The sequence below is a fragment of the Orcinus orca genome, chromosome 16 (genome assembly GCF_937001465.1).
Source record: "Orcinus orca chromosome 16, mOrcOrc1.1, whole genome shotgun sequence".
In the NCBI taxonomy this organism is placed as follows: domain Eukaryota; kingdom Metazoa; phylum Chordata; class Mammalia; order Artiodactyla; family Delphinidae; genus Orcinus; species Orcinus orca.
The window spans coordinates 83,986,228-83,999,498 of record NC_064574.1 but is presented as its reverse complement, the minus strand read 5'-3'; the positions used below and the strand labels follow the sequence as shown (position 1 = coordinate 83,999,498).

The window sequence follows — 13,271 nt, the reverse complement described above, 5'->3', positions numbered from 1 at the left end:
CTGCTCCCAGTTTTTCTGCTAATTAGTAAGAGTAGCCAGATGAGCCTGTGGTCAGGCAAGTGTTTTTTTTTTTTTTTCTTTTTTAAATATACATTTAAGACTTCCCTAGTGGCACAGTGGTTAAGAATCCGCCTGCCAATGCAGGGGACAAGGGTTTGAGCCCTGGTCTGGGAAGATCCCACATGCCACAGAGCAACTAAGCCCGTGCGCCACAACTACAGAGCCTGTGCTCTAGAGCCTGCAAGCCACAACTACTGAGCCTGTGAGCCACAACTACTGAAGCCCGTGCGCCTAGAGCCCGTGCTCTGCAACGAGAAGCCACCACAATGAGAAGCCCGTGCACCGCAATGAAGAGCAACCCCTGCTTGCCGCAACTAGAGAAAGCCCGCCCACAGCAACGAAAACCCAACACAGCCAACATAAATAAATAATAAAATAAAAGATATTAAAAAAATTATATATATAAAAAAATACATTTATTTATTTATTTTTGGCTGCGTCGGGTCTTTGTTGCTGCACACGGGCTTTCTCCAGCTGCTGTGTGCAGGCTTCTCATTGCAGTGGCTTCTCTTGTTGTGGAGCATGGGCTCTAGGCATGTGGGCTTCAGTAGTTGTGGCATGTGGGCTCAGTAGTTGTGGCTCACAGGCTCTAGAGTGCAGGCTTAGTAGTTGTGGCGCACAGGTTTAGCTGCTCCATGGCATGTGGGATGTTCCTGAACCAGGGCTCGAACCCATATCCCCTGCATTGGCAGGCGGATTCTTAACCACTGCGACACCAGGGAAGTCCAGGCAAGTGGTTTTAATTACTGATATTTAGAAGACTGTTGTAGAATGCTCCTCAGAAGCCAGATCATATGTGTTTAAAAATAGAAAAATACATTAGGAAATTGGCTGCTATTCATTTCATTTAGGTCTAAGCTTTGAACAGCCCAAAATGAAGGCAGGCAGAACTTTGGCCTGAAAAGAATTTAAACCCAGTTCAAGTTACAGAAGAACAAATGAGTTCTAAGTTTTGCTGAACAGGAAACAAGGTCAAGGAGACAAAGTTTTAAAAAAGTAAATTTATTATTGTCAACATTATACACATGTTCATGATTTCAGTTAGCTCAGCAACTGTGAAGACAGTTCTCAATGTTCCATGTTAAGACTCACAAGGTTCTGGGACTTCCCTGGTGGTCCAGTGGGTGAGACTCCATGCTCCCAATGCAGGGGGCCCAGGTTCAATCCCTGGTCGGGGAACTAGATTCCCCCATGCATGCCACAACTAAGAGTTCGCATGCCACAACTAAGAGTCTGCATGCCACAACTAAGAGTCCTCATACTGCAACTAAGAAGCCCACATGCCACAACTGAAGATCCTGTATGCCGCAACTAAACATGCCACAACGAAGATCCCATGTGCCACAACTGAGACCTGGTGCAGCCAAAATAAATAAATATTCAAAATTATTATTATTTTAAAATAAAGTTCTTGTCTTTTATTTTTTATTATTTTATTTATTTATCCCCCCCCCACCCGCCGCTTTTTCAGCTGCACCGGGTCTTAGTTGAGGCATATGGGATCTTTGTTGAGGCATGCGGGATCTTTCATTACGGCACGTGGTCTCTTCGTTGCAGTGCTCAGGCTCCTCTCTAGTTGTGGCATGTGGGTTGCAGGGCGTGTGGGCTCCAGAGCGCGTGGGCTCTGCAGTTTATGGCACGCGGGGTCTCTCATTGAGGCGTGTGAGTTCAATAGTTGTGGCATGCAGGCTTAGTTGCCCTGCAGCATGTGGGATCTTAGTTCCCTGACCAGGGATTGAACTTGTGTCCCCTGCATTGGAAGGCTGATTCTTTACCCCTGGACCACCAGGGAAGTCCCCAAAATTACTATTAAAAAAACAAACAAGACTCACAAGGTTCTGATGAAAAAGTCTCCAATGAAAAGCTGTGACCAAAATACAATTACAATTTTCTATGGCACAAACTTTCTGTGTACACGCACCCTGGAGACTGAGGTGTGGCCTTAAGCCATTGCACTCTGCCTGGGGGCTGGCTCATGTCTTCCCTGGGCAGCTTAGACTGTAGTGTGGGAGAGGAGTGGCTAAAGAGAACCAAGATTATATAGTCCTTTCCAGGAAGAGGGTGCATTTGCTTGCTCTGTTCCACCAAGCTGTCAGTCGCCAATGTGAAATAATACTGGGTGTGGTGGGGGAGAAATGGATGGAGGAGGGGGCTTCCCTGGTGGCGCAGTGGTTGAGAGTCCGTCTGCCGATGCGGGGGACGCAGGTTTGTGCCCTGGTCCGGGAGGATCCCATGTGCCGCGGAGCGTCTAGGCCCATGAGCCATGCCCGCTGAGCCTGCGCGTCCGGAGCGGGAGAGGCCACGGCAGTGAGAGGCCCGCGTGCCGCAAAAAAAAAAAAAAGGATGGAGGAATATGAAAAACACATACAACTCAGCATGGTTATAATGTTCAAATAGCTACTCAACACTGCAAGGATATCTATTCAAGTCCTTTGTTTTTGCAAAAGAACAGAACTAGATAGGGCCAGAATGGCCCTGTACCATAAAAGGACTGCTATTATGGGATGTGGTGACCACCTATCCAGTAATGTGAAAGTGCAAAATGGGACTGGGGAGAAATCATAGTTGATTTTTTTGGGAGGAGGGTGATTTGGCAAGAAGATTCTAAACTAGGCAGGAAGCAAACAGCCCTACAGGATGTGATCATTCACAGGAAAGGAAGAGAAGCCTGGGCTGCAGCTGTGTGGACTGACCTTGTGTTCAAACAGGAAGGCTCACTGCCCTCCTCTACATAACCAATCAAGATCCTACGATTCCATGATTATTTGTTCTCACCACTATTTAATTATGTTGGAAACTCCTATTGGGAGCTGTCCTTATTTCTTGTAGCATACACTATTCAAAATCGTAAATGGCTTTCCACTGTGAGCATGTGTATGCACTTTTTTGGTGATAATGTGCACATAAAATTTACCATTTTATCTATTTTAAAGTGTACAATTCAGGGACATTTAGTATATTCCCAAAGTTGTGCACCCATCACCATTACCTAGTTCCAGAACATCTTCATCACCCCCAAAGGAAACTGCACCTATTAAGCACTCACTCTCCCCAATCCCATGTCCCCTGCAACTGCTCATCTGCTTTCTGTCTCTAACGGTTTTGTCTATTCTGTACACAGGCAAATATCCATAAGCCTATGAATACTTTATATAAATGGAATCATACAAGATGTGGCCTTTTGAAACTGGTTTCTTTCACTTAGCATGTTTTGAAGGCTCATCCACAGTGTAGCCAAACATCTTCATTCCCTTTCCACGGCTGAATAATATTCCACTCTATGGATATACTACACTCTGTTTACCATTCATCAGCTGGTGGACATTTGGGTTGTTTCCTCCATTTGGCTATTGCAAACAGTGCTTCTAACGAACATTCTTGTACAAGTTTTGCTGGAATACCTGCCCCATCTTATACCACTTATTATGCTGTATCTTATGATTTAGCAATAAACTGCTTATGATTCCCTGTGTGTACCCTGTGCCTACAAAAAGTGATACTAGATTCCTGTGAGCATCTTTGAGAGTGGCACCACCACCAAGGGGTGCTGATTCTCAATAAATCTCCTTTTACTTCTCTGTCTGGACTGTATAGAGGAATGGGTCTTGGAGAACACTGCATTACTATAAGCCTAATCAGGTGCTGACTCTAATTGCAGCTGCTGTTCCAGATGTCATTTCTTACCAGAGCAAATAAACATAACCTCTGGCAACTGGTATGCAGCCAATGATCTGGAAAATGCTTTTATTTTCTGACCAATAAGCCAAGAACACCAGAAGCAGTTGGCAAGGACCTTGATCATCTGTCAACCAACAGACAATCCACTGGACCACTATTCTAATGACATGCAAATAGAACCTAGTTAACAGGAAGTAGCAGGTACTTTACGATACATTAATATGGTGTATTGTATGCCAGAAGGTGGGAGATAGATCTCTTGAAAATACAGAGATCTCTAATCTCTATGAATCTCTGGTGGCCTGGAGGTCATGTGCATATATATCAGGCTATTCCTTCCAAAGCTACACACACATTGCTGTTATGTTGTATCCCCCTGTATTCCCCACAAAGAAAGAAGTCAGACATTTGGGAGGCCTTTCTGGATTTTGGAATTAACATATATCACATCTGGATACATGGTTCTGATCCATTTACTGCTGATACAAAAGGCCAGGTTTAAGTAGGGTCTAAACCAAGAGAAGCCTTCCAGCTGCTATTGGACCCAGTGGTGTTCCAAGTGTCTACGGCAGACCAACATGCTGAACAGAGCTCGTAGCAGGAACTGACAGGAGAGTCAGAAAGGGGGCTGTGCTTCAAAAAGTAACCAACTCTGGGAATTCCCTGGTGGTCCAAAGGTTAGGACGTGGCACTTTCACTGTGGAGGCGGGTTCGATCCCTGGTTGGGGAACTAAGATCCTGAAATCTGTACAGTGTGGCCAAAAAAAAAAAAAAGTAACCAAGTCTTCTCCTTCTGAGAAACATCTCTGGGTCTGTGACCGAGTCTTGGAGTAGTCTAAATGCCTGATCAAGAACCAGTTTATAGGGTTTCCCTGGTGGCGCAGTGGTTGAGAGTCTGCCTGCCGATGCAGGGGACACGGGTTCGTGCCCCAGTCTGGGAAGATCCCACATGCCGCGGAGCGGCTGGGCCGTGAGCCATGGCCGTTGAGCCTGCGCGTCCGGAGCCTGTGCTCCGCAACGGGAGAGGCCACAACAGTGAGAGGCCCACATACTGCAAAAAAAAAAGAAAGAAAAAAAAAAAAAAAACAGTTTATAGAGCTGGGCAATACTCCATTACCAACTGCAAGTAGAGTACATATGACCAGGCTTGAGCAGGCCCTGAATACAAGAAGTTGTCTGTTTATGTGCTTTGTCACATTTATAAATCAGGGCTTCCTGCTTAAAAAAGAAAACAACAACAACAAAGAGCTAATACTTATTATATATATAGACTTATCACGTGGCAAGAACCATTCTGGGTATTTTAATCTTCATAACAACCCTACAAGTAGATATGATTATGCTCTATACTTTACAGATAAGGAAATTTAGGCACAGAAAGATTTAAAAATTTGCCTAAGGTTCTTAACTACAGCTATCCAGGGTGAGCACTCTATAAATCTGTACTGACTTCATGAATAAGACATCCTTCTTCAAGGCAAAACAAAGGCTCAAACAGCAACAACAGAAATCATCCGTTCCTCCCAACTCAAACTAGATATGACATGTCCACAATAACAAGAACAGATTTGGGGGGAGCTGGCTCCTAAACCGGCTGAAAGACAATTCCAAATGAGAAGTTTAAAGTGTTTTAGGCAATAGCACAACTGCTAGAATACTGCCAGACAAGATGATGACTTTGAAAAAAGAACATTTTTTGACATGTTCATCACTCAAGGCCATGCCACTGGTCAGGGTGGTGGTCACTCTAAAATATAAAGGCTGGCTCACAGGGATAAGCCTGGATGTGACGAAGCAGTACCAGATTTTTCTAGTTGGCGTGGTATTTGTGATTACTATGTATGTGGCTGAATTAGTTTTCTTTTGTTTACTGTAACCTTAATCACATCTGCAAAGCCCTTTGCCATGTGAGATGAAAAACGAAACAAACCAAACCACAGGTTCTGGGGATTCGGGCATGGATTATCTTTGGAGGCCATTTTCTCTTCTCTAACATAGTCTGCCCTCTGGCTTCCAAAGACTGATATCCATCCCACATGCAAACTACAGTGACCTCATCTCAAGGACCCCAAAGATCTCATCCAGTATAACATCAACTCAAATTTCATCATCTAAATTAGGTATAAATGAGACTCTGGGTATGATCCACTATGGGACACACTTCCTCTCCATTTGTGGGCCTGGGAAACTAAAGAAACAAATCATCTGCTCCTAAAATACAATGATGGGACAGGCCTAGGACAGCATTTATAGATTTTCTGGTTCAAAGGGGGAGAAAATGGAAGGAAAAAAGGAGCCACCATTCCTAATAAATTTAGAAATCCAGCTGGGCAAACTGCTTTATATTTCAGCTCTGAGCACAATCCTCTGTGGCTCACAGCTCTGTTCATGGCTTGAAGAGGAATAATCCTTCCTTTTTCAAGAAAGGTAGCATATGTTTGCAGCTGAGTAGTTTTTAATCAGCCTGTTTGCTGCTTATAGAATTTTGGGGGTCTGACAGACATCTTTCATTTTGTACTGTCTCTTTCAGTCCAACCTGGCAGTGTTTCTACTGATATAAAATTCTCAAGAACCTTGTGGGTCTCCCATGTATGTCACAGGGATTCATTCCATTAAGACATGAAGCTCAGGGGCTTCCCTGGTGGCACAGTGGTTAAGAATCCGCCTGCCAATGCAGGCGACACAGGTTCGATCCCTGGTCCGGGAAGATCCCACATGCTGTGGCGCAACTAAGCCCATGCTCCACAACTACTGAGCCCGCACTCTAGAGCCCACAAGCCACAACTACCGAGGCCCGCGTGTCTAGAGCCCATGCTCCACAACAAGAGAAGCCAATGCAGTAAGAAGCCCACGCACTGCAACGAAGAGTAGCCCCTGCTCCCCGCAACTAGAGAAAGCCCGTGCACAGCAACGAACACCCAACACAGCCAATAATAAATAAATAAATAAATTTATTTAAAAAAAAAAAAGACATGAAGCTCATTCACAGATATTTCCTTGATAATCCCATCTCTACTTTTGGCTTCTGCTTAGATGGCTGAGGGATAATGCCCGAGTTTCCTAGAGGCTCCCTGGTTACACCGAGGGGATCTGTGAGTCACTCTCTCAGGCTCTTCAAAGAGCCTTTGTGTAACTGAACACTCTGACATTCTCAAGGCAGCCTTGGTTTTTCTCTAGAGCATGCTTTTCCTGACAGTCAATCTCTTAATTTTAGGGTCTTTTATCATCTGGAGAGTATGAGATTTTCAGAAACAATCAAGCCTGTTCCTTAAAAAAAAAAAATTATTTATTTATTTATTTATTTATTATCTTTGGCTGTGTTGGGTCTTCGTTGCTGTGTGCAGGCCTTCTCTAGTTGCGGCGAGCAGGGGATACTCTTTGTTGCAATGCGCGGGCTTCCCATTGCGGTGGCTTCTCTTGTTGCAGAGCAGAGGCTCCAGGCATGCGGGCTTCAGTAGCTGTGGCACGCGGGCTCAACAGTTGTGGCTCGTGGGCTCTAGAGTGCAGGCTCAGTAGTTGTGGTGCATGGGCTTAGTTGCTCCATGGCATGTGGGATCTTTCTGGACCAGGGCTCGAACCCTTGCCCCTTGCACCAGCAGGTGGATTCTTGACCACTGCGCCACCAGAGAAGTCCTGCCTGTTCCTTTTTGTTAACAGCTCTCCTCTCAGTCTATCTCTTTCCACTTGCATTTTCTACTCTTCAATACTGTGCTTGGGGGACTTCCCTGGTGGTCCAGTGGGTAAGACTCTGTGCTCCCAATGCAGGGGGCCTGGGTTCAATGCCTGGTTGGGGAACTAGATCCCCCATGCATGCCTCAACTAAGAGTCCGCATGCCGCAAATAAAGATCCTACATGCCAAAACTAAGACCCAGCAGAGCCAAAAAAAAAAAAAAAAGTACTGTGCTTGGAAACTTCAGTTAAATGTCGTTTCACCATTTACAAGTTCTACTTTCTTCATAATTGCTGGACACAAGTCAGCTAAGCTTTCTGCCATTATATAACAAGGATTCCCTTTCCTCCAGTTTTCAATAACATGTTCTCCATTTCCTTCTGAGTCCTCACCAGCACTGCCTTTCGTGTCCATATTTCTACTAACAGTCTGTTCATGATGATTTAAGTGTTCTCTAAGGTAATTTAGGCTTTGCCCATAATGGTCCTCACTTACTTCTGAGCCCTCAATGGTGGTTTCTAATGTCTGTATTTCTACTAATGGTCTGTTCAAGGCAATCTATGTATTTTTCTATCATGCTTCTCAAAATTCTTCCAGTTTCTACCCATTGCCCAATTCCAAACCCATTTCTACATTTTAAGGTATCTGTTACAGCAGCATTCCACTTCTGGTTCCAAAATTTATTTTCTATTGCTGCTATAACAAATTACCACAAACTTATTAGCTAAATGTAACACAAATTTATTATTTTATAGTTTTATAGGTCAGAAGTCCAGCATGGATCTCATCAGACTAAAATCAAGGTGCTGGTGGGCTCTGTTACCTACTGGAGGTTCTAGGAGACAATCTGTTTGCTGCTCATCTGGAATGTCAGAGGATTCAGTTCTTTGAGGTTGTAGGACTTGAAGTCCCCATTTTCTTGGCAGCTATAAACAGAAGGTTATTCTCTGCTTCTGGAAGCTCTCACGTTCCTTGGCTCATGGCCTTCTTCCTCTACCTTCACAGAGAGCAACAGGAGGTAAAATTCTTCTTGTGTCTCTCTGACTCTTTGTCCATCATTCCATCTTTGTCTGATCAGAGAAAAGCTCACTCTGCTTTTAAGAAGTCATGTGATTAGACTGGATTTACCTGGATAATTCACGATAATCTTCCCTATTTCAAGTTCCATAACCTGAATCACATTTGGAAAGTCCCTACTGCCATGTAAGGAAATATATCCAAAGATTTATAGGTTCCAGAGATTAGGACATGGGACATCTTTGGGGAACATTATTCTGCCAATTACTACCTGTGTGACCATGTTTACTTGGGCTCTCTGTGTGTCAGTTGTGTCATCTGTAAAATGAGGATAATAGTACCTATCTGTGGTGGAGACCTGGAGACTGTTAACTGCCCCAAATAGCCATTTCCCACTTTATTTTCTTGGTCACAAAACCCACTCCTTACCCTTCAAATTTAAGCTGGAGAAAAATTCGGCCAGCTAGAAACTATATATGGTATCTACCTTGGAGCCAAGTTGTGGCCATATGACTCAGTTTAGACCAACAGGGTATGAGCAGAAATAATATATATAATTTCTGCTTCACTTAAAACTTAGAAGCTGCCTGCCTGGCAACTTGTCTCTGTCTCTCTCCTTTTCTACGGGCTGGAGTGCAAATGTGGCTGCAACCTAGTCACAATTATGCAGATAAGAACACCACCTTAGTGAAGCAATGAGATCAAGAAACCTAGGTCTTTGAATGACCTCATGGGACAGATCTGCCCCACCTGCCAGGTAGGGCTGGACTATCATATGAGAGAGAAATAGACTTCTGTATTATATAAATCAATGTATTTAATAGCTGTAAAGTGCCCAGACACATAAGGAGTGCTATACAGTGATGTTCTTCTTACTGACTGCATTATTTTGAATTCTGGAGGTTGTAATTCTACTTAATGTCTCAGGCCACCAGTCTCCTACAGAAAACAGATAAGCAACAGTAGTGCAATGTGACTTAATTAAAATGTGTAATAAGGGACTCCCCTGGTGGTGCAGTGGATGAGAATCCGCCTGCCAATGCAGGGGACACATGCTCAATCCCTGGCCCAGGAGGATACTACATGCCACGGAGCAACTAAGCCCGTGCGCCACAACTCCTGAGCCTGTGCTCTCGAGCCCATGAACCACAACTACTGAAGCCCACAAGCCACAACTACTGAAGCCCGCGCGCCTAGAGCCCGTGCTCGGTAACAGAAGCCACTGCAATGAGAAGCCTGCGTACCGCAACGAAGAGTAGCCCCTGCTCGCTGCAACTAGAGAAAAGCCTGCGCACAGCAATGAAGACTCAACGCGGCCAAAAATAAGTTAATTAAAATGTGTAATAACACATTTTATTTTATTAGTAAAGAGAAGAGGAACCGAAAGTTATTGAATTCATATGTGCCAGGCATTTACTATGTTACATTTGACCGAGAAATAGTTCTAAGAGGCTGCAGAGATGAGGAAACAGAGGCTCAGGGGTTAGGTCCCTTCCTTGAGATCATTCTAGCCTGGGGTAGCTTCAGAGCTTATTTTTCCCACAATATTCACTGCCCCCTCTGCCCAAAAGGCAGGTTAATGGGGGAGTTGCAAATCAGTCAATAAGCCCCCCTGAATCATGTTACTCACATAGATGTTCGGTACTTGATGTCATCTTTTTCAGCCAGTTCTTCACAAGTGAGACCGTTGTGCTCTTTCCAGAGTCCCTGACACTTCCTACAGGTTTCCTGGGGATAAAGGAGAGACACAAAGACAGCTCTTGGTGAGCAGACCCCATATACGTCTCTGTTGGACAATCGGGAATGCGAAACAAGCTTCACTTGGCTTGATTCTTTCAGAGGATCGCTCTCCTTTTCAGCAGGGGTATTTCTAAAGACATCTCAATAGAAGATGTAAGAATCATTATAAGAAAGCATGGGGAAATTTTTCTCTCCTTGGATCAAAAGAAAGTGTCGCTCCCATCACCCAAGGTTTATAAGGTTTTCTAAAATGCCAGGAGTCACCTGAAAAAACTACAGAAGATAAATTTATGTGATCTTGGTTTTTTAAAGATAAAATACTGTGAGCTGCTTGAGGTCTGGTGCTGACCAGCGTTCCAGTGTTGGTCTGGCATAGACCACTTGTGTTGAATTGAAGTGAAGAACAGTCTAGATTAGGATCACTAGGGGTCCTTAAGGGAGACATTCCCTCAGTCATCCCTCACTCATAAACATGGATATCATCCTCCATAGCTTAACTTCATTTATAAACATAAATTCAAAATAATTACTAATTTTTATTCTAGGACTCTTCACAGTTTATAAAATATTTTCACATGTGCCAGAAACCATCTCACATCAGTAACAGGAATTTAAAGAAACATTAATGCAATTTAATTTCCATAAATAGAAACCACAACCCTAATAAGTACAATGAAGGAAGAAATGGTGGTGTCAGCTTTGTTTGGCCTGGGGCGACAGTGAAGGCTTGAGGACGTGGAGCCTGAGATCAGAAAGACGAGTCAAAGAAAGCAGAAAGAGAATAGCATTCCAGACAGAGGAACAGTAAGAGAAAGACTCTGGTAGATGAAACTGGCCGAGTTTGGTTCCTGTAGCTGGACTGCAGGCAGTGAAAATAGGCCTCGTGCGGCCCGCTGGAGCCCGTCCATGTGAGGTTTTGTAGGATGTGATTATCAGTTTGACCTTTATCCTAAGAGTGGTAGGGAAGCATCGAAAGGTGTCAAGCATGGAAGTAACATGAGCAGGTTTGTGATTTTAAAAGATGATTCTGAGTGGAGAACAGAGCACAGGGAGAAAAGAGTGGAAGTGTAAGACACTAGGAAGCTATTAAAGTCATTCAGGAGAGAGACTATGGAGGCCCTGGTCAGGTAAGTGAGGACATGAAGGAAAGTTGACTGATTTAAGAGAAATTTAGGAAGTAAAACTGGCTGGCTTGGTGACGGCCTGGCTCTGGGAATGAGGAGAGGGAGGTATCACCCTGATGCCTTGGTTTCTGGTTTGTGCAACCCAAGATAATAGTGACATGGATGGAGCTTGGGAACAGTGGAAAAGGCCTGGCTTGGGAGGAGGGAGGGCAGGTGTTAAGATCCCAAGTTTGATCTTGGCAGTAATGACACAGGGGGACCTGTGGGACACCCAGTGGAGATGTCAGGCAGGGAGCTGGGGGTACATGTTTAGCATCTGGAAGTACCTGGGGTAGAGCTTGCCAGGAGATGTGCTAGATTGTATCTTCACATCAATTCTAGAAACATCTCCTACCTCTGTATTCTCCACTTACTACTGAACTTTCTGTAATATATACTGCTAAGATGACTCTAACAAGGTGCAGAGTAGTATACATAGTAAAGATGCTACCACTTCTACATCAAAAAACGTGGTGGTGGTAGAATATAGTGATATATAAAATCAACCTGAAAGGATACCCAAGTAATTGGTAGTACTGATTGTCCCGAGTGGCTGGAAAGTGGGGTGAGACTTCTTACTGTAAGCTCTTTGTATCTTTTGTATCTTGTACTACACCTAATTAAAATATAAAATTTTAAAAGAGAAAGAGAAATAAAATGGACTGCTTGAGGAACTGAGAACCTGAATAACTCTCATAAAAAGGCTTCAATCAATGGCATGGGGTGGGGTGGGGTTAGAGATGAGCTGATCAGAGATTCTCTATTAAATGCTGTTGCTTCCAAGGGATATGCTGCTCTCTGGTCCACTACCTACATCTCTGTCAATAAAGAGAAGCTAAATCAGTACTGACTTCATTACTACACACCCAAACGTAAAGCAGCGTAAAACCCATTTTTAAAAAAAAACCCATTTTTAAAAGACCTTGTGCGTGACTATTCTGGGAAACTGGAGGATAAACAACAGCTGGAGAATAAATGAGCTAGTATCTATATCCTAACCTTCAAAACAATGCTAACCTAGCCACCCACCAGGAATAACATCTTGGAAACAATGCATGGCATTTAGAGAGTGCTTTCCAGCATTCCTGGTGATCCAGTTATTAATTCATGGGACCTTCTTCATAAGGGAAGAACCCATTTTCTAGGTGAGGCACAGGTCCATGACAGCAAGATGACCTGGCCAAGCTGAGTCAGCTGTGAGTGGTCACCACGAAGCCACTGCTTACTTCCAATGTCACAGCGGCTCTCCTGTAGGTCCATGTGTGGTTTTTCAGGCATGTACTTCTCATTGAAGGGCTGAGGGGTCCCAGAGAATAAAAATGAAATGTCTTTTGAAGAGACTAGCTAGTTAGACATTGAAACCCACAATTAAAAGAAGGCAAGCAAATAGCAGGCTGGGTGAATTTTACATTTGGACCTTTCTGTGTGTTGTTTCTTTACAACGTACCCTCTCTTCTAAACACAGCGTATACGTCACTAAGCTGTAATTCTCTCCTCTCAAGTACAGCTAGGCTTTGTTCCTAAATGCAACAAATGCTTAAACAATGTTAGGCAGAAGAAATGTTCTTCAATGTTTCTAACGTGAAGATAATCAATTCTTCAAAGTAAGGTTAATGAAAGTCCCAAGGACCATTTTGGAAGGTGGAGTACAACGCTGACAAGTAACTTCAAAACATGAAGGACATGCATATCCTGGCTGTCAGATTTAATTGGAGAGGCTTCCCATCACCTGTGTGCATTTTCAGATCAGGAGGAAACAGATGAATTCATCATCGGCCCAAATACAACAGAGAAGGCAGCTCCTTCCTTCTTGATGAGGAAGGCATGCACACACTGGTTAACTCAGCAGCTACCAGTCCATGTTCCTCATGACATCAGAGAGATTTCTGGTTAAGTTCTACGTTGCCCTTTAGTGCGCAAGATGCATCAAGGTGTTTTGACT

General features: G+C 43.9%; 1 protein-coding gene across 8 annotated transcripts in view; it reads right to left on the bottom strand.

The window, feature by feature from the left end:
- Positions 1–13,271, bottom strand: part of RNF216 (ring finger protein 216) — a 171,209-nt gene that overhangs the window by 20,830 nt on the left and 137,108 nt on the right. For 6 of the 8 annotated variants that reach the window (XM_004268951.4, XM_033426633.2, XM_004268952.4 and 3 more), the window contains one exon: positions 10,057–10,154. In XM_004268951.4, the coding sequence (XP_004268999.1) occupies positions 10,057–10,154 (98 nt within the window). Of the gene's footprint in view, positions 1–9,244; positions 9,366–10,056; positions 10,155–13,271 lie in introns of those variants that run through there. The other 2 variants (XM_033426636.2, XR_007472026.1) reach the window with 2 other exon arrangements.